The sequence below is a fragment of the Garra rufa genome, chromosome 10, assembly GCF_049309525.1.
Source record: "Garra rufa chromosome 10, GarRuf1.0, whole genome shotgun sequence".
Lineage (NCBI taxonomy): Eukaryota > Metazoa > Chordata > Actinopteri > Cypriniformes > Cyprinidae > Garra > Garra rufa.
In genome coordinates, this window is record NC_133370.1 from 21,009,404 (window position 1) to 21,033,792 (window position 24,389).

General features: G+C 41.4%; 1 protein-coding gene across 7 annotated transcripts in view; it reads right to left on the reverse strand.

The window, feature by feature from the left end:
- Positions 1–24,389, reverse strand: part of rnf220a (ring finger protein 220a) — a 138,960-nt gene that overhangs the window by 111,128 nt on the left and 3,443 nt on the right. For all 7 annotated transcript variants that reach the window (XM_073848581.1, XM_073848579.1, XM_073848580.1 and 4 more), the window contains exon 2: positions 19,697–20,532. In XM_073848581.1, the coding sequence (XP_073704682.1) occupies positions 19,697–20,345 (649 nt within the window). In that variant the 5' untranslated portion in view covers positions 20,346–20,532. The remainder of the gene's footprint in view (positions 1–19,696; positions 20,533–24,389) is intronic.

Genomic DNA, 24,389 nt, shown 5'->3' on the forward strand with positions numbered 1-24,389 from the left:
CCCACTCTCGCCAGCTCCCACTTGGCAGATGAATCATATCTTTCGCGCTACATATGCTAAAGCCATGTAATTACAGGCCACCTTAAATACAACAAGTCTTAAAGCTGTCGCCAGAATTACCCCGAAACAAGGCGGGCGGCTCTGTAACCAAGCTGTCACTGTTAAAATTAATTTATCATGGGACGGGGAGAGAAAGGGAGAGAGATCGTTTGGCTGAGGAAAGGCTAGTGGCTGTAACAAAGTGAATTGAAAACTAGACCGATTGACAGGAATAAAAAAAGTACGAGCTTGAATGTCGACGTTATGACTCATCTACTACTTTTCAGTTTCGAAGCCTGAACAGCTCACTATATGCTGTGATAGGGCTAAAAATGACTCACAAAGGTGTGTTTTGGAGGTACACAAGCAGTGCGTATGCAGTTCAGCCAAGTTTCAGCTTCCTCCCTCCTGGCCGCTAAAGGCTTTAATTTATAAGCGGGCTGCCTGATTGATCTGCTTCTCATGGGCCGCTCTGCCGCTGCTGATGCTGCAGAGCGCGTGTAGACGGCTGGCAGAATAAAGAGTAGCAGTTGTGTGGCTGGCTGCGAGAGTGGAGGGGACATTTTTTAAAACGTATTAATCGCCCTGCCTGATCAGGCCCTGAGTGCTGCAGACAGGCCCTGTCAGGGCGAGCACGAGAGAGATGGTCTATAGGACCGCGCAGGTCTCAAAAGGGCCGCTACTCACGCCTACAAACACGGCTGAATCCTTCTCTTCTGTGAATAATACACACACACATACACACACACACACACACACACACACACAAACACATACATACGAAATCAAACACACGCTCACAAGCAGCATGCATGAAAGAGCACACAGCTCTCTGATGATCGTAATCGGGCTTCGATATCAGCAATTCCCTGAACCTTAAACAAGCTCCATGAAGGAAAACCAATTTGTCATAGTTATGTTTTTTCTTCCTTTGTGATGTTATTTGTATTGCCCTCAAAGCTACATGATTAATACATTATAATGGCACCGTTATTTCACTTTTCCCGGCTGCTTGTCTTTTTGGGGGTTTTTTTTGTGCACATACAATTCAGTCGTTAATTGCGGAGGGATGCAGGGAGGAATAGCAATGAGAGAACCGCAAGACGAATCATAAGGCGCTGTGTTTTCAGCCCCATTTAAACAGAAGGGTTTGCTATTGTGGTTATGCTACATCAGAGCTGGGCTCTATGGGTAAGTGACGTCTCTGTTTAAGACGTTTGTGGTTACGCGCCGTGCAACTGGTGGTGGATTAACCAAATCTACTCCCTGACCTACCACTGAGAAGCATGTTAAGTAATATTAACTTTATTCCATGACAGTTTAGTGGGTTTTTATTTTCTCAGTTACAGTAAAGACATTTATAATGTCACAAAAGATTTGTATTTTAAATAAATGCTGTCCTTGAACTTTTGGTAACACTTTACAATAAGGTTCATTGGTTAACTACTTTCGTTAACATGAACTAAGAATGAAGAATACTTCTATGCCATTTAGTCTTAGTTAATGTTATTGTCAGCATTTACTAATGCATTATTAAAATCAAACGTTGTGCTTGTTAACATTAGTTAATGCACTTTGAATTAATATTAACCAGTAATGAATGTATTGTTCATTGTTTGTTCATGTACACTAACTAATGGAACCTTATTGTTAAGTACCGAACTTTCTATTCACCAAAGAAAAATGTGAAAAAATACAGTTTCTACAAAAAAAAAATTAAGCAGCACAGCTGTTCTCAAAATTGATAATAAAAAGAAACTAGATAATTCCTTTTTTAGGAAAAAAAATAATAAATAAAAACCTCACTAACCCCAGACTTTTGTGTAATAGAAATACATAACAATAAAAAAAGAAAGTTGGTCAATTAGTCAACCTTTACAAAACTGTTAGTAGCTAAAATCGCAACACAAATTTATAATATGCAAATACAAAAAGACATATATTACCCTGGACCACAAAACCAGTCATAAGGGTCAATTTTTTGAAACTGAGATTTATACATCATCTGAAAGCTGAATAAACCGTTTTCCATTGATGTATGTTTTGTTAGGATAGGACAATATTTGAAAATATATGTGAAAATCTGGAATCTGAGGGTGCAAAATAATCTAAATATTGAGAAAACTGCCTTTAAATTTGTCCAAATGAAGTTCTTATGCATATTACTAATCAAAAATTAAGTTTTGATATATTTATCGTAGGAAATTTACAAAATATTTTCATGGAACATATTTAATACCCTAATGATTTTTGGCATAAAAGAAAAATCGATTATTTTGACCCATACAATGTATTCTTGGCTATTGCTACAAATATACCTATGCTACTTAAGACTGGTTTTGTGGTCTAGTGCCACATATAGTGTATAAACACAGGGCTCTAATACTATTTCTCAGTGTTGAGTCAAGGACTTACCACAGAGTGCATGAATCTTAAAGCAAGAGGACAGTTTAAAAGGACATGCTATTAATTGCCGGTCTACAAATGCTATCCACAAATGGAGCCCACTAAAGGAAGCCATTTCTGATTGAATGACCATTGACTAGGACAGGGGAAGAGGGAGGAGCCAGGGATGAGAAAAGAGAGAGAGAGAGAGGGTGTGTGTGGTCCAGGCCTCGCTGTCTCCCAGGGTGTTCCGCTACACTGAGGACAGCACAGGGGAAGTGAGAGGAGGGAGCCAAGGTGGCGAATGAGAAGGGAAGGTGACAAGACATCAGGGAGAGTGCAATGAATTATTTATGAGGCCACTGATGGACAGGCTGAATAAGAGAGACAGAGAAAGGGGGGGAGACATACGGATCAGTGGAGGGGAGGGGTGGACAGTAGAAACCAGGGTCTCTTTCATGCTTTGCACACACATATACACCCACACAGACAGACGGACACATATACACACCACAAGCTGTTGTGCGAACCCGGCCGGAGAGGTATAGGGTGATGGGATGCTTTGATTTTAACAAACCCCCAACATAAGGGTGAGATCACCAAGGATGTGCACTGTGTACATGTGTGAGCATATGCACACACACGTGTCTTGCCTGTCCCTTGGCCGGTAAGAATGTAGTAAGTAAAAAAATAAAAAATAAATAAGAGGACTGCCACCATTTTTCACAGTTCCTGGCCATAAGAAGACAGTATGTTTAACCTCAGTTCCCTCCTGGTGCTCTGGGCCTTGTTCGGGGCACATGTGAGTGATGTAGTGCTGAAAGCACTGTGCTCGTGTGACCGCTCTGTAGGTGCTGTGCGAGGGGGGATAGGACTGGTTAAAGCTGGGATGATGAATATTTAACCCTTGTAGACGGGCAGTGGTTAATTTGTCAGGTCCGCTGGTTAAATGCCACCATTAGCATTGGGCCCCGATATTGACGGGTGGAGGCTGGAAGCGGGGATGATGGATGTAGAACAGCCCAAACCAGACAGCCGGCTCATCACGTCGCTGTATCGACAGAATATTATTAACACAGCAGCAGAGCGCGCTACAACAGGTAGAATGGCTAGAAAAGACCCTCCAGGGTGGACACAGCAACACACACACTCGGTGAAAGCTTAAAATGTACACACACTACATGCTATTCTTATATACAATTATAAATAATATTAATTATAAATATGTAAAATATCTGTTGTATACTGTCAATACAGTCTTTAGAAATTACAAATATAAAATAGAAAAGATAGGTTGATTTAAATGTGGTGCTGAAATGTCGAATTTTAGTAAAATGTAATGCTACTATATAATATTACTATATATGATATATGTTTTATATACAGGTCCTTTTCAAAAAATTAGCATATTGTGATAAAGATCATTATTTTCTGTAATGTACTGATAAACATTAGACTGATGGAAGCATGAAGTGCTCCAAAATCTCCTGATAGCTAGCTGCATTGACCCTGCCCTTGATAAAACACAGTGGACCAACACCAGCAGCTGACATGGCACCCCAGACCATCACTGACTGTGGGTACTTGACACTGGACTTCAGGCATTTTGGCATTTTCCTCTCCCCAGTCTTCCTCCAGACTCTGGCACCTTGATTTCCGAATGACGTGCAAAATTTGCTTTCATCCGAAAAAAGTACTTTGGTCCACTGTGTTTTATCAAGGGCAGGGTCAATGCAGTTAGCTATCAGGAGATTTTGGAGCACTTCATGCTTCCATCTGCTGAAAAGCTTTATGGAGATGAAGATTTAATTTTTCAGCATGACCTGGCACCTGCTCACAGTGCCAAAACCACTGGTAAATGGTTTACTGACCATGGTATTACTGTGCTCAATTGGCCTGCCAACTCTCCTGACCTGAACCCCATAGAGAATCTGTGGGATATTGTGAAGAGAAAGTTGAGAGACGCAAGACCCAACACTCTGGATGAGCTTAAGGCTGCTATCGAAGCATCCTGGGCCTCCATAACACCTCAGCAGTGCCACAGGCTGATTGCCTCCATGCCACGCCGCATTGAAGCAGTCATTTCTGCAAAAGGATTCCCGACCAAGTATTGAGTGCATAACTGAACATAATTATTTGAAGGTTGACTTTTTTGTATTAAAAACACTTTTCTTTTATTGCTCTAATTTTTTGAGATAGGAATTTTGGGTTTTCATGAGCTGTATGCCAAAATCATCAATATTAAAACAATAAAATGCTTGAACTACTTCAGTTGTGTAGTAATGAATCTACAATATATGAAAGTCTAATGTTTATCAGTACACTACAGAAAATAATGAACTTTATCACAATATGCTAATTTTTTTAAAAGGACCTGTATATATATACATACATACATGAAAAAGTAATGTATTAATATTAATCAAATCCAAACTAAAATATGATTGATCACGGTTAATAACATCCAAAATAAAATACAAGTTTTGTATATAAAAAAAAATGTGTGTTTCTCTGTGTGTGTTTATACCGCGGCAAGTTTCTGAAGCATCCTAGAACCGACTCTCTGCACTGCATTGTTAAAGTTAAGTTCTTTGTTGACGGATAATAATAATAATCGTCTTGCTATCGTCAAAGGCAACAGGCGAGATCTCTGACTATCGTCGATACACGATACTATCGTCTATCGGCACAACCCTATCATCTAGCATGTTTATGTAAATTCAATGCTGAATGCTGCCTTTACTCTTTACTGAATTGCCTAGCAACTTTTTGATGCCTGTTTTTGTTGTTGTTGTTTATTAAATATTATTACTCAATAAATAAAAATTTATATAAACTATATTTTAAATAATGTATTTAATAATAGTACTTAGTATTGAGTAACGTGCTTACATTCGTGATGGTGATTTTAGTTAACGTTACATTGTTCCGCCTTTAGATGGCGACAAGAGACCGTGTTATGAGTGAGCAGTTAATACTGACTTTGGGACTTTTAAAATGAAGTTAAGTTATTTTTAGCTTCAACAACAGTTTGCCACAGTGAATAAATGCACTGAGCAGCAAAATCACCCTTAATAGATAAACGGATATTAACGCTTTCTTCAGTAAACATTCAAACTAATGTCATATCATCGTGAATATGAATATGAATGCTCTATCAGATGCAGGTACGTTAATCACTCGCTCAGTCCATCTCTCTGTGATAATACTCAAAAATGATACAGTGAGATTTTAATACAGTAATACAATAGGCTTTCAATGAAGCAACGCAACATTCCTTCGTTACTAGTTCTAAAGTGACGTTTTGGAATTAGTAACGAAGAAGTTTATGCCAAAGTCCCTTTAAGGCAAGTCATGTCACTCGGCGGCTATCTTTGAAACGCCTCTCGGGCATACAAGTGCAGCTCCTATCTGTTTGAATGGGGAAACATCAAATTCTCCAAAACTGTTCACCAAGCTTACGATTAAATTTCATATTTTAAATCTCCAAAGAAATCCAACAAGAACTGCCTCATAAATATGGTTCCTTGTGCTCCAATAGCGTGACAAAACGCTTATTTTTCCGGCTAGATGAGCCAGTGCGCATGCGCAGTACTGAGCGCACGTCTTAGAGCGCCGATTGTTTCTATAGCAACCGGGACTTCTAACAGCAGCTGCAGTGACGCGCTGACTTTACTAATCAACGATTGGCTCTTTCACTAAGAAGGCGGGGCTTCGCGGCCATAATGAGCGTTGCATTTTTCCCCATTCAAAACTACACGAGTGACATGTCTTGGGTATTCTATAGTCTTTGTTTATGCTCAGCTGACCAACCGTCAAACTTTGATTTGAATTCGTGGCGGAAAGGAATAGTTCGCACAAAAGAGGGCTTTTAAAGACACTCCGTTGTTATTTTGTTTATGTACTTACACACTTGTGCCGTCGAACTGTTGTATAAACGCAATATCGCCTACGGCGAATCACAACCGTGCTGATATACAGCCATATCTCAAGCCTACGAGTGTGATATTGCTCATATATATATATATATATATAATATATATATATATATTATAATATATATATATAATATTTTGGATGCGATTAATCGCAATTAATCGTTTGACAGCACTAATACATATATATGAAGACAATTTATTTTATATATTGCAATGTTTCTAGACTGTATGAACAGTAGAAAAAGAACAGGAAAATAATGGTAGAAGTTGGGCAATTGTTGCAAGCCACATTCAAACTCACATTACTCAAATGAGCACCCTAAACAACTAGGCCACGACTCCAACCTGATATTTATTTTCCCTTAATGCAATAAAGTTGAAACCTCAAAAAAGACAGTTATAGGGCAAATAGTTTTGTTAACCATTTTTCTTTTTCATGATTTTTACTTTTTGTGTAACCCTTTTCAACACCTTTTGGCAGCATGTGGCTGGGGGTGAGGGTCATATCAGTGCTGTTCTCACAGCCACAGGTAAACCTCTCCCTGTGCTCCACGCCCTGCTATTACAGCACACAGCAAACCCAGAACCCCCACCAAAACATTTCCCACCATGCAATCTGCCTAAGGAATGCAGACGTCCCGGCCCACCAGGGCGTCTGCCCCGACCCCACCAATTGCCCTGTTACCACAGCTATAACACCAGGTTTCTGCGTGAGGCCATTTCTCCCCAGACACCTGCCACTGGAGCGGTCTCATAACATCTCTCCAGTTGTTACTGTGACATTGCCGCAAAGACAGTCAGTTTTAAAACCTCCACTTTACAGGCCCTTCTGCTATTCACACGGTACATGCCACCGTCTACATCCACCGCTGATGTAGCCTCGCACTGTCATTATGAGAATTCAGCTGGAGTCGTAACAGTTTGGAACAGATTGCCTGAAAATCTACCAAGGGAGAAAAAAAACAAGAAGAAAAATAAAACTGGCTTTCTGGCGAGGCAAAAAACAAATCTTGTATTTCTTTGTGCATCATTCCATGAAATACAAACACATCTGAGAAAACGAAGTGAAACATTCCTCTGTGTTCACCCCAGCTCAGCAAGCCATTGGTGGCAGGTTTGTTGAAGCCTGACTGAACAAACAGTCTTGTCTCAAAAACAACCCTCTCTTCTCTGGTGCTGCAAGTAAACCGTTCGCTCTCTTGCGCTCTACGTGTCTATCTGCCTTTTACTCTTTGGCTATGTTCACATGGTCATTTATAAGCAGATGTGATTCGCAGATTGACCTACTTAAACTACGACTTGCAGAAGAATGAATAAATTAAGTCCTTTTCTGTTCTTATATAACATCTAAAAGCATACCAGTGAAACATCTAACACCTTATTTAATAAAAATGTAAATCAAATGTCTTAAATGTGCCATATTCAGTAAAACTGTCACATGAACATAAACATATAAAAAAGACTCTAAAACTGAAGTGACATCGGTATTCTACTGCAGTGTGAACGCAGCCATCTGTGTCTATCTTTCTCTCTTTCAAGGCTTAGGCCGATGTACCGAAGGATAGACTCGCTCTGAGATGCGTAGGCCCTTCTCCCCCGATACTGTTTGTTTGTACATGCTCGCTTTGTTTCCCTCCTCTCTGCTCCACAGATCTTTGCATCTCGCCAGACTCTGTGTGTATCATAGGAAACCAGTAAACAAAAAGTTAAAGGAGTCAAGCATGGAAGGCCTGCATGAGCCCTCCTAAGCCGCACAAAGCAAACTGGACACACACGCAGGTCCAAAAAAGGAGCAAAGTTAAAGCAAAAGGCCCCACACGAGGCGCAAACACACTGTCATATGTGTGGAGAAAAATGGTCTCATATGGAGCGATCTGCAAAGGGGGAGCCGGTGGCTTTTGATTATTTGAACTTGTTTGATGTCCCCGCAAGAAGGACAGAAAGGAGACGTGTTTAACTTCTAGAAGAGAGCATCACGCTGTGTCCAAGCCATACGACCACTATCACTAAACCCCACTCAGCCTGCCGCTTGTTAGACAGAGCACTGGAAAATCAATATATCTTTGAATGGAGGTCACAGGGGTGACTGCTTTGGGAAAAGTGACAGATTTGCTCTCTTTTGCTCTCTAAACCCACCCCCCTCCTCCTCCAGACCCCATTTGTAGGCTCGACTGTGCCCCCCCTCCACCCCGCGTTTCCCCAGAGGCGGATGCCGTGCATTCTGCCGTGGGGATGTGGTATTAGACAGCCCGTATCCAAATGGCACCCGCAGAACCGCGTGAGCACGGGAGCCAGGGGCCAACATGACTACAGGATTACACAGCAGCAGGTGTGAATCGCAGCTTAACTCACAAAAGCACACATATACACACAGGAAGGGGGGGCTCGATAAAGAGGGAGTTCAGATTAGCCACTTTTAGGTGCCATTTTCAATGGCGACAATTTTCGGCTCTGCAGTGCTGAAATTGTCGGGGTCTCGGGCCTGCAGGCGCACAGCCGCCGGGCTGAAAATGGCCGACCGAAGGGGGGGCAGTTACGGGCTTTGATAGGGGTGAAGTGGAGGGGGTCTCTGCTTAAGAAGATTTTTGACCCCCCGGGAGGAGACGCGGTCAAAGAGCGTCCGTGTTCTTTGATGTGTCACAAAAATAAACTTGCTCTCGACTCGCAGAAAACACAGACAGGAAGAGCACTCGGTGCATGAGATCACTCGTAACCGCTGTCCGATACTGTATCGCTCACACTGAGTGAACACAAAAAGGAACAAAGAATAGTAATGAAAAGTGAATTAATCAATATTGGCCACCAAATAAGATGAAATTGAGGCTTGCCTCAGAGTTCTTGATTGCAAAATCTTATTTTTTTACCCTCAGCCTTTGTTGAGACTTGCTTTTTGTTTGAGACTTCAGTGATAACCTGTTATTTTCTCTTTTAACATGTCTTTTTCATTTTTAACAAGAATTAAGATTCAATATGTGACCCTGGACCACAAAACCAGTCATAAGGGTCCGTTTTTGGAAATTGAGATTTTTACATCATCTAAAAGCTGAATAAATAAGCTTTTGATGTATAGTTTGTTAGGATAGGACAATATTTGGTCGAGATACATCTATTTGAAAATCTGGAATCTAAGAGTGCAAAAAAATCAAAATACTGAGAAAATCACCTTTAAAGTTGTCCAAATTAAGTTCTTAACAATGCATATTACTAATCAAAAATTACATTTTGATAGGTTTACAGTAGGAATTTTACAAAAAATCTTAATGTAACATCTTTACTTAATTTCCTAATGATTTTTGACATAAAAGAAAAATCAATAATTTTGACCCATACAATGTATTTTTGGCTATTGCTACAAATATACCCCAGCGACTTAAGACTTAAGGCTTAAGGGTCACATATGTCTAGACCTGCACAACAGATATTTTAATCAAATTTCACTGCATTAATTCATGTTTTATGTCTTTTAAATATTTTAGAATTTAAAAAATGTTCCAATTTTAAATGGAGCATGATTAAAGCTGCAAATTTTGAATACATTTGGACTGGGTCTTAAGTGGTCTCAACAAAATGTGGGTTGAGAAATTAAATTACATGTATTTTTTTATTTGAAACTCTTACAACTTTTTTATATTTGCTGTTTTCAATTCAATAAAACAAGTTAAAAATCCTCAAATGCAAGGGGGCAAAATGGTTCAATGATAGCCTGAGATGCATATGGTTCAATTACAGCACCACGCCGGGTGACAGGATAATATGACCATGCATCTGTGTTCACAAAATGAAAGGAAGAGGAAAAAGAGAGATGGAGAAAGAGGGAGTAGAAGAGGAGAGGCCCATTTGTAATGTATACTACAGGAGGCATTGATGATTGCAATTATCAAATAGCTGTTTTAAAAGGCCATTGATTGGTGTCATTAACTCAGCGAGTGTTTACTGATTGCTGCATTTGCACGATCACTCATGCTGGGCGCTCGCGCATCTGTTCTGATTAGCCCTGAAGAGGAGTGGGCCATCAAAGGAAGGATATAAGCTCACACACGTCCAGCTGGCAGTGAGAGTGTGGACACACACGCAGAATTAGTACACACACAAATTAATAAAACACACACATACACACATACAGTTCCTGCGTGCACTCACATAGCCAGAATTTTCAGACGACGCACAGTGGCTGGCACACGAAATGCTTATCTACTCAGGGCTACTGTATTCAATTATGTCAAAAGCCTTGTTAGAACACAACTGAGAATGCCGACGTAACCCATCGTGATAGGAGAGGGGGGAGGGAGTTCTTAAGTGCCTATTTTAACTGTTTTCTCCCAGGCTGCCTGGCTGCCAGCCCACCCCCAAAACGGCCCTCTTTATTGGCATGTAAAAGCCCAGCTTCATGGGCCTGGCCAGACAGACCAGCCTGACAACTGCAGGAGAGTTTCAGCTTCCTGACCGCCCCGCACTCTGGCCCTTTCACTAACCGCACACCGCCACGGCAACCAGCTGCCATGGTGCTCTTATCAGTGGGCCGCCTCCCTGTCACCACAACAAACAAGCCCCTACTGCCACCACACAACCACCCACAGAGAAACACAGAGAGGGATGAAAGTGAAAGCACTAGAGAGGGAGAGAACAGGTAAGACAAAGACTGTCCGAAAGTTGAAAAATGCAACCTTTGCAGGCACTATACAGAAGTGGGAGGACAACAAGGCAACTTTATTGTCTATGACATCCCAAAATCCTGTTTGTGCATTTTGGCAGTTGGTAGTACAAATAAAAATGGTGTCTTGATGAGCTGAAAGGAGTAAATGTACATTTCAGACAGATGATAGTTTCTAGAAAATGTTAATAGATAGATGATAGGTGATAGATAGATATGTGCAGCAAGGCAGCAGATGTTCTAGGTTACAGACACCAAAGAAAATAAGAGGAAATAGGACTGAAACTAAGGGGGACCAAATGTACAGTGTGACCATGACAATCGAAACATTTGTTTCATGATTTTCTTTGCCTCCTCCTACATCTCTTTCGTTTTCGACCACGTCTTTCCAAATAAAACCCCCCTTCCACGTGTCACTTCAAAAACAACAATGCGGTCACACCTGAGAAGGGGCGAAAGATACACTCTCACTTTCTCCAGCACAGCTGTAGCTCAACACGGCCTCTGAAACGCAACCGCAGCGACAGACGCGATAGTCGAGAGTCACACGGCGCACAGACAGTCAGGCGCAGTGACAGGCATTGAATTTAAATATGAGCTAGCTGCTGCGAGAGGATGCACAATTAGAATGCAGGATTGGATCAATAGGCGTGCTGACAGATGGATTACTAAGGTAAATAGATGATACATGCTGCTAAATAATTAATCAGGCCCCTACGAGCGCCTGGACAGAGAGTGACGGGAAGAAGGTACAAAATGGCAACACTTTCTAATGTGTGCGGGCTATTGGCATTCTGGAGGAGCGTGCGTGTCTCCATGCAGATTCTCCTGAGCCGCCTTTCCGCCTCAGGTCTCACCGACCGGTAATGAGCAATGATCACACACACGCGGCCCTCTCAGAAGCAATAAAGCAGAGCTGGAAGCTTCGTTAGCACTTGAAAACAAGCCACAAACTGCTACAGGTGTAAGGGCTTACGGCGCGCATCTAGCTAATGCTAATGTTCGGAAGAAAGCCGAGCTTACATTAAAGACATTTCTCATGCAAGATGTCGCTCCGGATCCTGTTGTTTTAATCCGCGACAGTCGTCTGAAACTCCCGGAAAGCCCCCCGCTTGGTAATCACTCGTGTTCAATAATTCACATTTAAGGGATGCAATAAATATATATAATATGTGTGTCCTTTAGCCAAGCCGGCTTTTTGGAAACAAGTCTGTCACAGAAGACTGCACCCGCACACGAAGAGAAGATTAGATTACTGGGGGAAACAGTGAGGAGGGGTGAAGGAAGAGAGGGAGAAGGATAAAGAGGTGGTGGTTGCGAACGGGCTGGGGTGGGTCTGCTGTGCTCTGGGTGGTGAACCTGTTAGCGAGAGTGAAGTTTCATCCCCTACCTCTTTAAAGGACTCGGGGGGACGAGGCTTTTCAGCACATCTGCATTAGTCCAGAATGGGGAGGAGGGGAGTTTGAGCCTGATCTAAGGGCTGTTCCTGGTTGCCGGTGGCCCGGAACTAAACTCAGGGTTGACGGACGGCCCGCTGTGGTACCATGACCGGCTGCCTGACCCCGGGTGCATGAGCAGAACGGATACTAATGCCAGCTGTGCGGTTCTACAGGACTCAGCGGACCGCTTTCGGCTTGCTTTTATAGCAAAGTGTGACATCACCACAAGGCCCACATCCAGGCCATGGGAACGAGCCTGACCTAAATCCTGGGTGCATGTGTGTGCTTGACAGAACCCCCATACAGCTGCGTGTACGCTTCTGCCAAGTGCTTGAACCTATGAATGGAAATCATTTAGGGCAAAAAGCATAGTCTTTTAAACCACAAACAAATCCAAGTAATCTGCAATTTCATTCCAAACAAATGTGTTTGTCAGCTACTGTATATTCATGAGGTTTGTGCCACGATGTAAGACCTTCATGTTCTATGTCAATTCACTCATTCGCTCTGATCCCAGCTGTTTGTCTGCAGAGGATGCATGCGCTCATCTCATTTCCCCTGTTCATTTCCCTAACAGTGGCTCCAGCGGTCCGCACACACCAGTCTGTGTCCAATTCAAGCGGGCCTGCCAACAAAGCTCAGGCAGGAAGCGCTAATCCTTGATCTGCATCATGCCGCAACAATGGCTCGGCCCGGCACTCCCTCACACCGCACAGAGTGGTGCAGCCATGGCCTGCTGCACTGACACCTGCTGTCTTTTGCCAAGAGTAACCAGAGGAGAGAGCAAGACGGATCACACACTTTGCTCCTCTGATCTGCAATAAAGTAATTCTCATCACTCTCAAATGCTTCTGAGAGGCAGAGTTTCAAATAGAGATGAAACCCAAATCCCCTAAGGTTGGTTGCAAGCAAATGTTTGCTATAAAATGCCCAGTTTTATTGCTCTGTTAAGCAATTGTGAAGATACAGAGAGACAGAATGATAAATTGAACGACAGAATGATAAAACAATAGAACTACAGATATATACAGACAGACAGACAGACAGACAGACAGACAGACAGACAGACAGACAGACAGACAGATAGATAGATAGATAGATAGATAGATAGATAGATAGATAGATAGATAGATAGATAGATAGATAGATAGATAGATAGATAGATAGATAGATAGATAGATAGATCACCAAGGTGGTGGCAAGAGTATAAGAGAGGGAGAAGCTTGAAGGGAGGGATGAATGAAGGGTGGAGGGGGCACCGACAGGGAGGCAACATGAGAGGACAAGCCTTTTAACATCTGGGTAAGCACAGACGAGCGGCCGCTCTGCAGCCTAATTATTAGAACACTCTTACTTAACTTAACCTCGCCACTAGACCGTGACAGAGAGAGGGAGGGAGCAGGAACCAGAGCAGGAGGACAGATGAGGGAGGGAGGGAGAGACAGAAGGAGGGGGGATTTTTGTTGGGATGACAATGTTGATCTCCTTAACTCTTCACCTGCCGGAGACGAGCGTCAGGGAGACAATAGAGTCGGCTTGAGAAAAAAGCAGCCTAAAAACGTTTCTCTCCAACTCCAACCATTTTTTATTGTTCGCTTTCCATTATTATGATGTATCCTGGTGCATTTGCCACTTCTGCCGCAACTGTTTCCAAAGTTTTCAATACACCCGAAAGAAAAACACACACAAACATGCCACTGACATCTGCTCTGACAAAAAAAAAGAGGTAAAAAAAACAACAACTGTGTGTTTTAACAGCTGTCAGTGCACACTGCTCTTCAGAGCTTTTGAAAGGGAAAAGACGGCGGAATAACTATACACTCTGACAGATCTGTGCGGCCCAATCGAAAAACATGAAAACAAGAATCAATCACGCAGACAGAGTAGGGAGTGAGGAGAAAGAGAGAGCAGGAGAATGAAAAAGAGACAGAGAAAGAGCACCGGCAAATAATTAAAGGCTCAAACCCAGTGGCTGACTGGCAACTACAAAGCCAGAGAGCGACAGGGAGACGCAATGCAAAAATAACTATGCTTGCTAACACAATGCATCTCGGCGCTACTGCTCAGGAGCCGTGTAAATTAGAGGACGAGTCCCCGCCAGGTTTGCTTGCCACTGTAACAATATATCCTTGTGACTGACGCTCTGACGCGTTCGGGGAGGACACGGGAGAATCTTTTTTAACATGTGTTGATGTGTGCTATAATCTGTGCTATATATCGACCCGAGCTCAAATCATTTGAAGTTCGGAACGAGCGTGTGGAAGAACGGACGTGTGGCCGGTGGCCCGTCTATAAGCCCGGCTCGCTGCTGGGGTGGTGGGGGTTAAGCACGGAGCTGCCAGCCACCCGGTTCCCCGTAAATCAGCGGGGATTTATGGAGACAGGCCCACACGGCTCACGGGCTGGTCACGTCAGGAAGGAAGCCCGTGTGGCTGCGTTCTGTTGTCTTAAGGATTTTTTCCCTTTTATTTCAGCTGCTCAGGAAGGCAGCTGCAGTCTGCGTTTCAGCTCACGGCGCTGCTGATTGCTCATCCCCTGCCTTTTATTATTTTTTATCTTTCTTTCATCTCGCTCTCCCTCATTCCTTGCCTTCTCTCCTACGTCTACGTCTCATGTCTTATTTTTTCCGCTGCTCACACTGAGTTTGGAAACAGGTTACACTATATCAGTCTCTCTGTTTATCACACACACAGAGATTTTCCCTCTGGATGTGAAGCTGGGATAGCTGTCCTGGGTCAGGTTCACTGCTCGGCTCTGCCGTGCTAATGTGTGCAGGAAGAAGGCAAACAAACATGCACCAGATGTAACACATTCACACTGGAAAATGAACACACGCACATTAAATGCTCAAGAAAAAATTCCATTGTGACAATCATTTCTGCCAAAATAACACAGTCATGCGCTGAAGTCATAATAATGAATTACAATAATGAAGATCACATTTTTATTTGTATTTCTTTCTTTCATATTTGTGACCCTGGACCTGTGCTCTTAAGTAGCACAGGTATATTTGTAGCAATAGCCAAAAATACATTACATAGGTCAAAATTATCGTTTTTGCCAAAAAACATTAGGATGTCATTAGATATTTTGTAAATTTCCTACCATAAATATATCAAACCTTAATTTTTGATTGGTAATATGCATTGCTAAGAACTTCATTTAGACAACTTTAAAGACAATTTTCTCAATATTTAGATTTTTTTGCACCCTGAAATTCCAGATTTTCAAATAGTTGTATCTCGACCAAATATTCCCCTATCCTAACAAACCATACTAAGTTTGGATATTATTTGATATATAATATTACATTTAATACAATTATAAAACTAAGCTAAATTAACCCAAAAAAAAAATCATATTCTATATATACACACAACACAAAGTCACAGGGAAAAAAATATTTTTCTGTATAAATATAGATGATTTGGAAAAAGCATATGTAAAACAATCATGCAAATACAATATAGTAATTTCAAATGTAATTGAAATTAAATAAATATTTATATATAAGTGAAATATTTATATATAAGTTTTATTTAACATTTATAAAGGATAAAAATATAAAACACAAACAAAATAAAAGTAAATATTCTAATTATACCCACAAAAAAAAAAGATTTGTGTATATATAGAAGCACTGCCAATATTATATGTGACCCTGGACAACAAAACCAGCCATAACGGTTAATAATAATAAATAAGCTTATCGTTGATGTATGGTTTGTTGGGATAGGATAATATTTGGCCAAGATACAACTATTTAAAAATCTGGAATCTGAGAGTGCGAAAAAAAATCAAAACACTGAGAAAATCACTTTCAAAGTTGTCCAAATAAAGTTCTTAGCAATGCATATTACTAATCAAAAATTAAGTTTTGATATATTTACAATAGGAAATTTACAAAATATCTTAATCAAACATATGGTTAAAATTTTGTTTTTGTAAGGGACATGTTCTATCCACACGTTGTTCTGCTTTCCATTCAAAAATAATGAAAACGTCTTGCTGTGAAGCTCTAGATGTGACATGTCATAACTATTAAGAGGAGCGAGACTATCTTCAGGAATTGTGTCATGATAGGACTGTATCTTGCCAAGGTTTCCTGCTCACTAGCATAGAGGCTGAGAATCACACCGGCTGCAGTAAAGTGCAGATTTGGGGCTTAATGCCCAGAGAGAGGACAGGGCTCCTGAAGTGACAGCCAGTAGCACGGTAGCCAGTCAAGGGGAACCCAATTTAAGTCTCTTCTACAACACTGCTGGAAATTCAATTGCATTAGAGCCCTTGGTGGGCCTAAGGTTTAATCTAATTAGATTCAGCTTCAAAAGAGAGGAGGAGAAGGAGAGAGGCAGAGAGTGAGAAGGCAAAACTGTCTCCCACTCTCCAAATCATTGTATTTTAAAACTCTCTCTCTGTTTTTTTTTTCTCCACAGAGAGAAGGCTGAGGCTTTCCTATCCCTTCCGCCACCCTAATCCCCTCTCATTTCAGCATGAGAAGCCGCTGCTCATATCTGATAGTATGAATGTCAGATTACAGTCCATTGAGGGACTTGGATTATACCTGGATTGGCCCTCGAGAGCCGCTATCTTCGCTTAATCTGAGCCGAGGGTGAAGGTGTTATAATCCCTCTAGCCGAACGGGCCGGCACTGTATCGCTGCTTCCTGTGCTGCTGCCGGTTCAAAAGCGCTACGCTGGATGTCTTAAAGAGCGCTCTCAAACGAGACCCCCTCAGAGGAGAAATTCTAGATGAGATACTGGACACAGTTTCCTCTAGTCTGTCTCTCTTCCTCCCTCACACTCCTGCCTTCCTCTCTCGTTTCTTGTTGGGTGTCATTCACGCTCCTCCCAGCCTGCGTGCTGCTGTTTTATCGGATCAGTCTCAGCTCACCGCCCTTGTCTCTCATCTGTTCGATCAAGGGTGCTTCCATCTTTCCCTTTCTTTCTGTATCCCTCTCTCGCTCTTTACCCCACTGCTGGGCCTCACTGTTGCACTATAGCTCTCCCAAAAAGAGTGAACTGGACCACAAAACCAGTCTTAAGTAGCACTGGTATATTTGTAGCAATAGCCAAACATCCATTGTATGGGTCAAAATTATCGATTTTTCTTTTATGCCAAAAAAATCATTAGGATATTAAGTAAATATCATGTTCCATGAAAATATTTTGTACATTTCCTACCATAAATATATCAAAACTTAATTTTTGATTAGTAATATGCATTGCTAAGAACTTCATTTAGACAACTTTAAAGGCTTTGCAGCCTCAGATTCCAGATTTTCAAATAGTTGTATCTCTGCCAAATATTGTCCTATCCTAACAAACCATAAAGTAGTGGATTTTATTTATTGTTCTTATTTATTCAGCTTTCAGATGGTGTATAAATCTCAATTTCAATGACTGGTTCAGTGTTCCAGGTCCATATAAGCTTCTGAGTGAGAGAGAGAAATTAAGAGGCATAAACTAAAAAATAAAAAACAAGAAAGCCAGATAAAATAAACAGGAATAAAGCTCCCAAACAAATTAATGGATTAGCTAACTTGAACTAACAATGAGCAATATATCATTTTATAGCGTTTATTAATCTTTGTTAATGTTAGTTAATAAAAACACAATTGTTGTTCATGTTACTTAATAGTGCATTAACTAATGTTAAATTCAACTTTTGTCAAAAGTGTATTAGTTGATAACACATCAAGATTAATAAATGCTGTGGAAGAATTGTTCATTTTTAATTCATGTCAATTAATGTAGTTAACTATTGTAAATAAAGGGAACCTAAGAACAAGTACAAAAAAATATAAATAAATAAAAAACAGATGGCACCTGCTTTTACATTCTCTTAATTTACTAACAAAAACACTCATATATGTGTGAGTTTTTGTCTGAAATAAAATAAAAAAGCAAAAACACTTTTATTTAGGAGTGAGGTTAGGATTTGCCAATTGCCTATTGTTATATCATTTAAAAAATAATACAGTCTGCATTATGTATTTATTTAAATAATGAGGTCTCATAACAGGAAGTGTTAGTAACACTTAATTTGACACAATAAGGTTAATCAATCATTTGTTAACAGTAGTTAATGTATTAACTAACGTGAATGCACAATACATTTATTACAGTATGTATTAATCTTTGTTAATGTTAGATAATAAAAATACAGTTGTTCATTGTTTGTTCATGTTAGTTCACAGTGCATTAACTAATGTTAACAAGCACAGCTTTTGATTTGAATAATGCATTAGCAAATTCTGAAATTACTATTAGAATGAATAAATAACTGAGATGAATAAATGCTGTAGGAGCATTGTTCATGTTAACTAATGTTAACTAATGAACCTTGTTGGAAAGTGTTGCCAAAGAGTCTTCTTCTCAAAACAATTACTTCTTTTAGCTAGTAAATATCTTGAAAATGAAAGTGGTTCAAAAAGAGTTTGTAGAACTGTGTGTGTGTGTGTGTGTGTGTGTGTGTGTGTGTGTGTGTGTGTGTGTGTGTGTGTGTGTGTGTGTGTGTGTGTGTGTGTGTGTGTGTGTGTGTGTGTGTGTGTGTGTACCTATGTTTTCACTGGGACTTGTAATGTATTTGAGTAAGAGTGGTCAGGTTAGATTACTACAGTAATACCACTGGGCTTCCGCTCTGCAGAGGTCTTATGAATCTGTGCACACATTTTACATTTCCTAACCTCCGAAACACACACATACACACTCATTCACACCCACTCTCGCCCAAGAGAAACCTCCATTTCATTTATGAGTTTTATCTGTGGAATTTATCTGCTCTGTAAGACCGGTAGGGCACACTCTCTAAACATTCCCAAGCAGTTTGACTTGTGAAGTGGGACACACTTTCTACATTATAGGGATAACATTACAGCAAGAAATTTATAAGTTAAGCACTCTTACACACACACATATACATACCTACATACATACATACATATAATCTTTTTAATTTAATATAATCTTTTTTCATCCTACTGTTTTTTAATCAGTTCATTGTTTTAAATGTTATTCTAACTTTAGTTTAATTAAGTCCGGTTAAGTTTAAACCATTTGAGAGTAACTAGCTTATGCAAAAGCAAAATAATCAATGTGTACAACAAAACAACAGAATTGTGTGTTAGTGTTAATCTGATCGCAACATGACAAAAAAAATGTGTTTTTGAATCTAAAAGTAAATCTAAAAGACTAGCAGCGGACATTAATAGTGCACTTCAATTAGAACAAGAGTGTACTCACAGCGCTCAATGCGATCTTCTGGACTGGATGAGGTTTCTCGGTCCGAGAGCAGGCCTGACACTGCGAAGATCTTCTTCCCTGCATCTTCCACGGCTTTGAGAGCGCTAGGCGAGCTAGAGGGGATCTGAGCACCGCCAAAGTCATACTCTTTCCCTTCTGCGTCTGAGTAGCGCAGGTGCGGAGAGGCCTCGGCCTCCAGGCAGCCCTTTAGCCGCTTAGCTGGGGTGAAGGCGGATTGGTATCCGCCTCCCGCTCCATCACGGTCCTCCGGAGGAGAAGCGAAGGGCCGGAAGGCCCCAACGCCACTGTGGTTGAGCATGCTTATGGGGGAGCAGTCCAGATTTGGTGGGGCAAACTGATGATGGAGGTGTAGGAGGGAAGGAGGGAAGTCCCTGTTGGGGAAACCTGGCGGTACGGCGCCCTGCCGGTGATACATGGAGGCGAATGTGTAGGAACCATTGTTGAAGGGAAGGTGAACATCCTTCTCCACAGAAACCGGCACGCCGAATGGACGAGGCTGCTGGCAGGGGATGGAGGCATCACGGCTGGCCTCCGCCGTTGATGCTAGCACCATTAGCGCTGGGGATGCTAACGGGTTGGGCAGGTAGGAGGAGCTCTCCATTTTGAAAGCCGCCCGGTGCAAGTCCATTTTGGAGATTGGGCTGGGGTTGGGCGGAGGAGGGGTTAGGGGTGAGAGAAGAGGGGTGTGGGGGAGGGGTGGAGAGAAGAGAGACGGGGTGAACGGTATGGGCAGAATGGTGCAAACTTTTGCGCTGTCAACACTGGCAGAATCGGGGGTTGCTTTCACTGGCGGCTCATCCTCGACGGTCCTCCACCTGAAGAAAGTTAAAGAGAGGAGGAGTTAAACCACTTAAAATCACTCTGAAACTCTTGCCTACTTTTCCCGTTTCCGAAATAGAAAGTTTCCCCGCGCAGATCTGAGGTTCAGATCACATATAAGCCTCTTACTCCATCTCCCTGTCTGCGGAGCAGAACGGCGTCTGAGGCAGATAAGAGGCGTGCGCTGATCAGATAAGAGCGCTGCCCTGCTCGTGTGAACACCCTGGTCCTCTGCCTCCAATGGGATTCTCATACTGATATCATATCAGCCTGCCATCTGCACAGGAAATTTGACTGAATGAATAAATTAGCCGCACTTCACCCCTTGACCCCTGCTGCAGCCAAACAGCCCGAGAAGAAGCCCTGGAGGATAACATTCACTGATTGGTAGAAGTGTGAGTGGGTTTAATGAGCAGCGTTTTAGCGAATCTGTGTCCATTTGTGCACGCGTGCGTCTGTCCGTCATCGCCAGTCCCTTGAGGGAGACCCGAAAGTGATCTATTACAAGTTAAATGGAAATTTAACATACATGGGATTCAGAAATGATTGTACTGCTCAAACAGCTCACTCAAATACAAATCAAAATGACTCTGTTTAACATAAAATTCTGTATTTTTATAATCAACTATCATTAAAAAGGGTCAAAAAAGCCTATCAAATAAATTACTTTTTGATTTTGATTCAAATTACTTTATTGGGGACATAAAAGTAAAATACACAACTGTTCAAAAGTTTGGGGTCAGTATATTTTCTTTTTTTGTTGTTTAAGAAATTAATTTAATTTAGCAAGTATTCATTAATCTAATTAAAACTGATATCAAAGTCATTTAGAATGTTAAAATAAACAATTTTCTATTCATTAAAAAATCCTGGAAAATCACAGTTTCCACATAAGTACAAATTAGTATTAAATGATTTCAACACTAATAATAACAACAACAAATGTTTGTTGAGAAGCAAATCAGCATAGAATGGAAAACTGGAGTAATGGCTGATGAAAATTCAGCTTTGACATCACAGGAATAATTTACATTTTAAAATACAGTAAAATAGAAAACAGTTATTTTAAATTGTAATAATATTAACTAGATTTATCATTTTATTTTATTTTTTATCAAATAAATGCAGCCTTGGTGAGCGTAAGAGTGTTCTTTTTTTTTAATGTTCAAATCTTATCGACCCCAACTTTTAAACGGCAGTGTATGTTGTGAGACGTCACGTGCATTATGGAAAACAGAATCTAATCTGTGCATCTGGAGAACAGGTCCTCTTATTCAGAGTAATTCAAATAGATGGGCCTTTAGACTTGTGTCACGACGAGGCCATTTCAAATGCCACACAGAATATCAGACTGCATCAAAGAAACTCCTGGGGAATTTATCAGGGCATTTTTACAGATATCAGCTGTCCAGAACACTCATTCGAATCAATTTTAAAACTCGATCTGCACACACACACACACACACACACACACTCTGCGGCCCAGTAAAAAGAGCTTTACATTATCACATACATGGCAGGGGAATGTGTGCCGTTTCCTGTCTGTAGAAAATGGGTTACACTACACCGCTTGATGCTGGCGAGAAGCCCAAGAATCGCATTACGTTCCGTCTTCTCACTCGGCCTAGCTGGGAAAATAGCACCTTGAAAATGTACCAATATCGAAAGCCCCCTCTTTTTTTTCCCACTCTCACACTCATCAGGGCCTCGTCTCTGTATCGAATCTCTCCCCTCGGATTACCTCTAAAAAATGAGTGTGGGTGGGTGTTGATAGCAAGGTAATACAGTGATAAGTACCTGGATATTTCAATTTTATTATCATTACCATCAGCGCAGTCAGGCAGTGTGAAACTGACAATCCAATAAAAGGACACAGGATATCCCCCCAATGGCGCACCAGAGAGAGAGAAAGAGGGGGCATAACTAGGCTGAGTGTTGTACAGATGTGCTAATCATTTCTGTGGCTGCGACCGGTCTGCCTGGTGCCCCAGCTACACACACGCACAAAAGCATGCACAAACTGAGAGCCCAGTGTCCCAGAGCAACCAAAGAGAGCAGTGAGTCAGCCTGACACACACTGACACGCCAAAGAGTGTGTGTGAGCGAGAAACAGAGACGGCGAGAGAGAGAGAGAGAGGTCAAAAGGGGGGTACAGAACAGCAATGTCCACCACAACTCCTGTCACGCTTCTTTCCCTCCGTCTATCAATCTTTATGAGAAAAATCCAAGATTCAAGAAACCATCTTAAATGAGGCTAAATAAAATCCATTACAAAGTGCTCAACACAGTAATTCATCTCTGTATTGCAAGAGTTATTAAAAACCTTGAATGATAAAGTACAAAAACTGATGTTGTCCAAGTAAAAATAAATAAATACACAAACACTTACATTTAAATTTCATTATCCTACATTTGTCACAAGTTAAAAATTGAGATTGATTATCCAGGGGAAAAAAATAAATCTGTCACTGAATTGTTACAGTGATCCAGCATAAATCTAGCATCGCATTTCCTTTTCAAATTACATTGTTATGATATTGCAGTGTCACTTGCCGTGATGAGCTACGTGTCTCTCTCAGAAAGTTAGTGATGTAAGGAAACAGAAAGGGTACAACAAAGACAAATAAGAAGTTGTCAACGACACATATTCTCGGCGCAGCTCTCGGGGAGCAGTGCAAATGAATCCAATTTCATCGAAAACAAACGACTGTCAAATTTGACTGCCGAGAGAAAATGCAAAAGTTTCGGCGGAGGGTGTCACTCAAACCGCAGCTCCTGCTCCTCTGCCTGTCTGTCAGTATATTTAGAGATTGTTGACAACCGTGAAAGTGCCACTCTTACATTTTATTACAGGACAGGGCAGACACTGTCATTCAATACCCTCAGAAAACACACACACACACACACACACACATTCAAACCCACACAAATCTCCAACTGTCTGAGCTAGACACCATGTGAGAAGACCAAAATGGCAACAGTTACAAGAATGCGGCCGACGAAAGGATTTCATGCTAATTGCTGCTCTAAATTAAGGCATGCCAGCGATTTCTCACGCTTTTTTAACTTTCACTGAAAAGCTTCCAGCGGTGTCAGAAAATATGATGTGGTGTGAAGGCTGTTATGCGTGCAGCTGCTAAAATGGAGAGCCCTCAAACGACGTCGCAGGAAATGACACTGGCGCAGTACGAAGCACATTTTAACTACTTTGCTCTTGAAAACTTCCCAAACGCCTTTGTCTGAAGGGTCTCAGCAGCACTCCAGCGCTCGTTACGTTTTTTAATCACCCTGAAGGGTAAACTTATGTTTATCCACAACAGTCTTCTTAAGCATCCACTCGAAATGGCTGCCATCACCGACACAAACACTGCACTCCAGTCTCCCCTTGGCTTGTCAATCAGCGAAGCGGCGTTAAATATTTGCAGTGAGAAGGGGGAAAAGGTGCCGCACGGATCGGCCATGCAGGCCGCATTCACTGAGTCGATATTATTGAAAATACAGTCATTCACCGTCGGCCGGCCTGCGACTTAGGACCACGCAGATAATATATCCTGCTGAATTAGAATCAAAGCGCTCGTGATATGAAATCTTCCAAGGAACAATTCAATAACGTGCAGCAGCTGCGGTATGAGACATAAAAAAATGAACGCCCGCATCCTGAAGACGTGAAAGTGAGATTTAATGACAGACTGAGAACGCAGTGAAGGATAATGACACTTGGACATACAGCTAACTAAATCAATAATGATAGTACAAGCTGTGCCTCAACACTCCAGTTCACTATCAACAAATAAATTCCCCACAGTGTATGACACACAATAAAACCCAGCAATAAATAGTGGTAATCAATCAC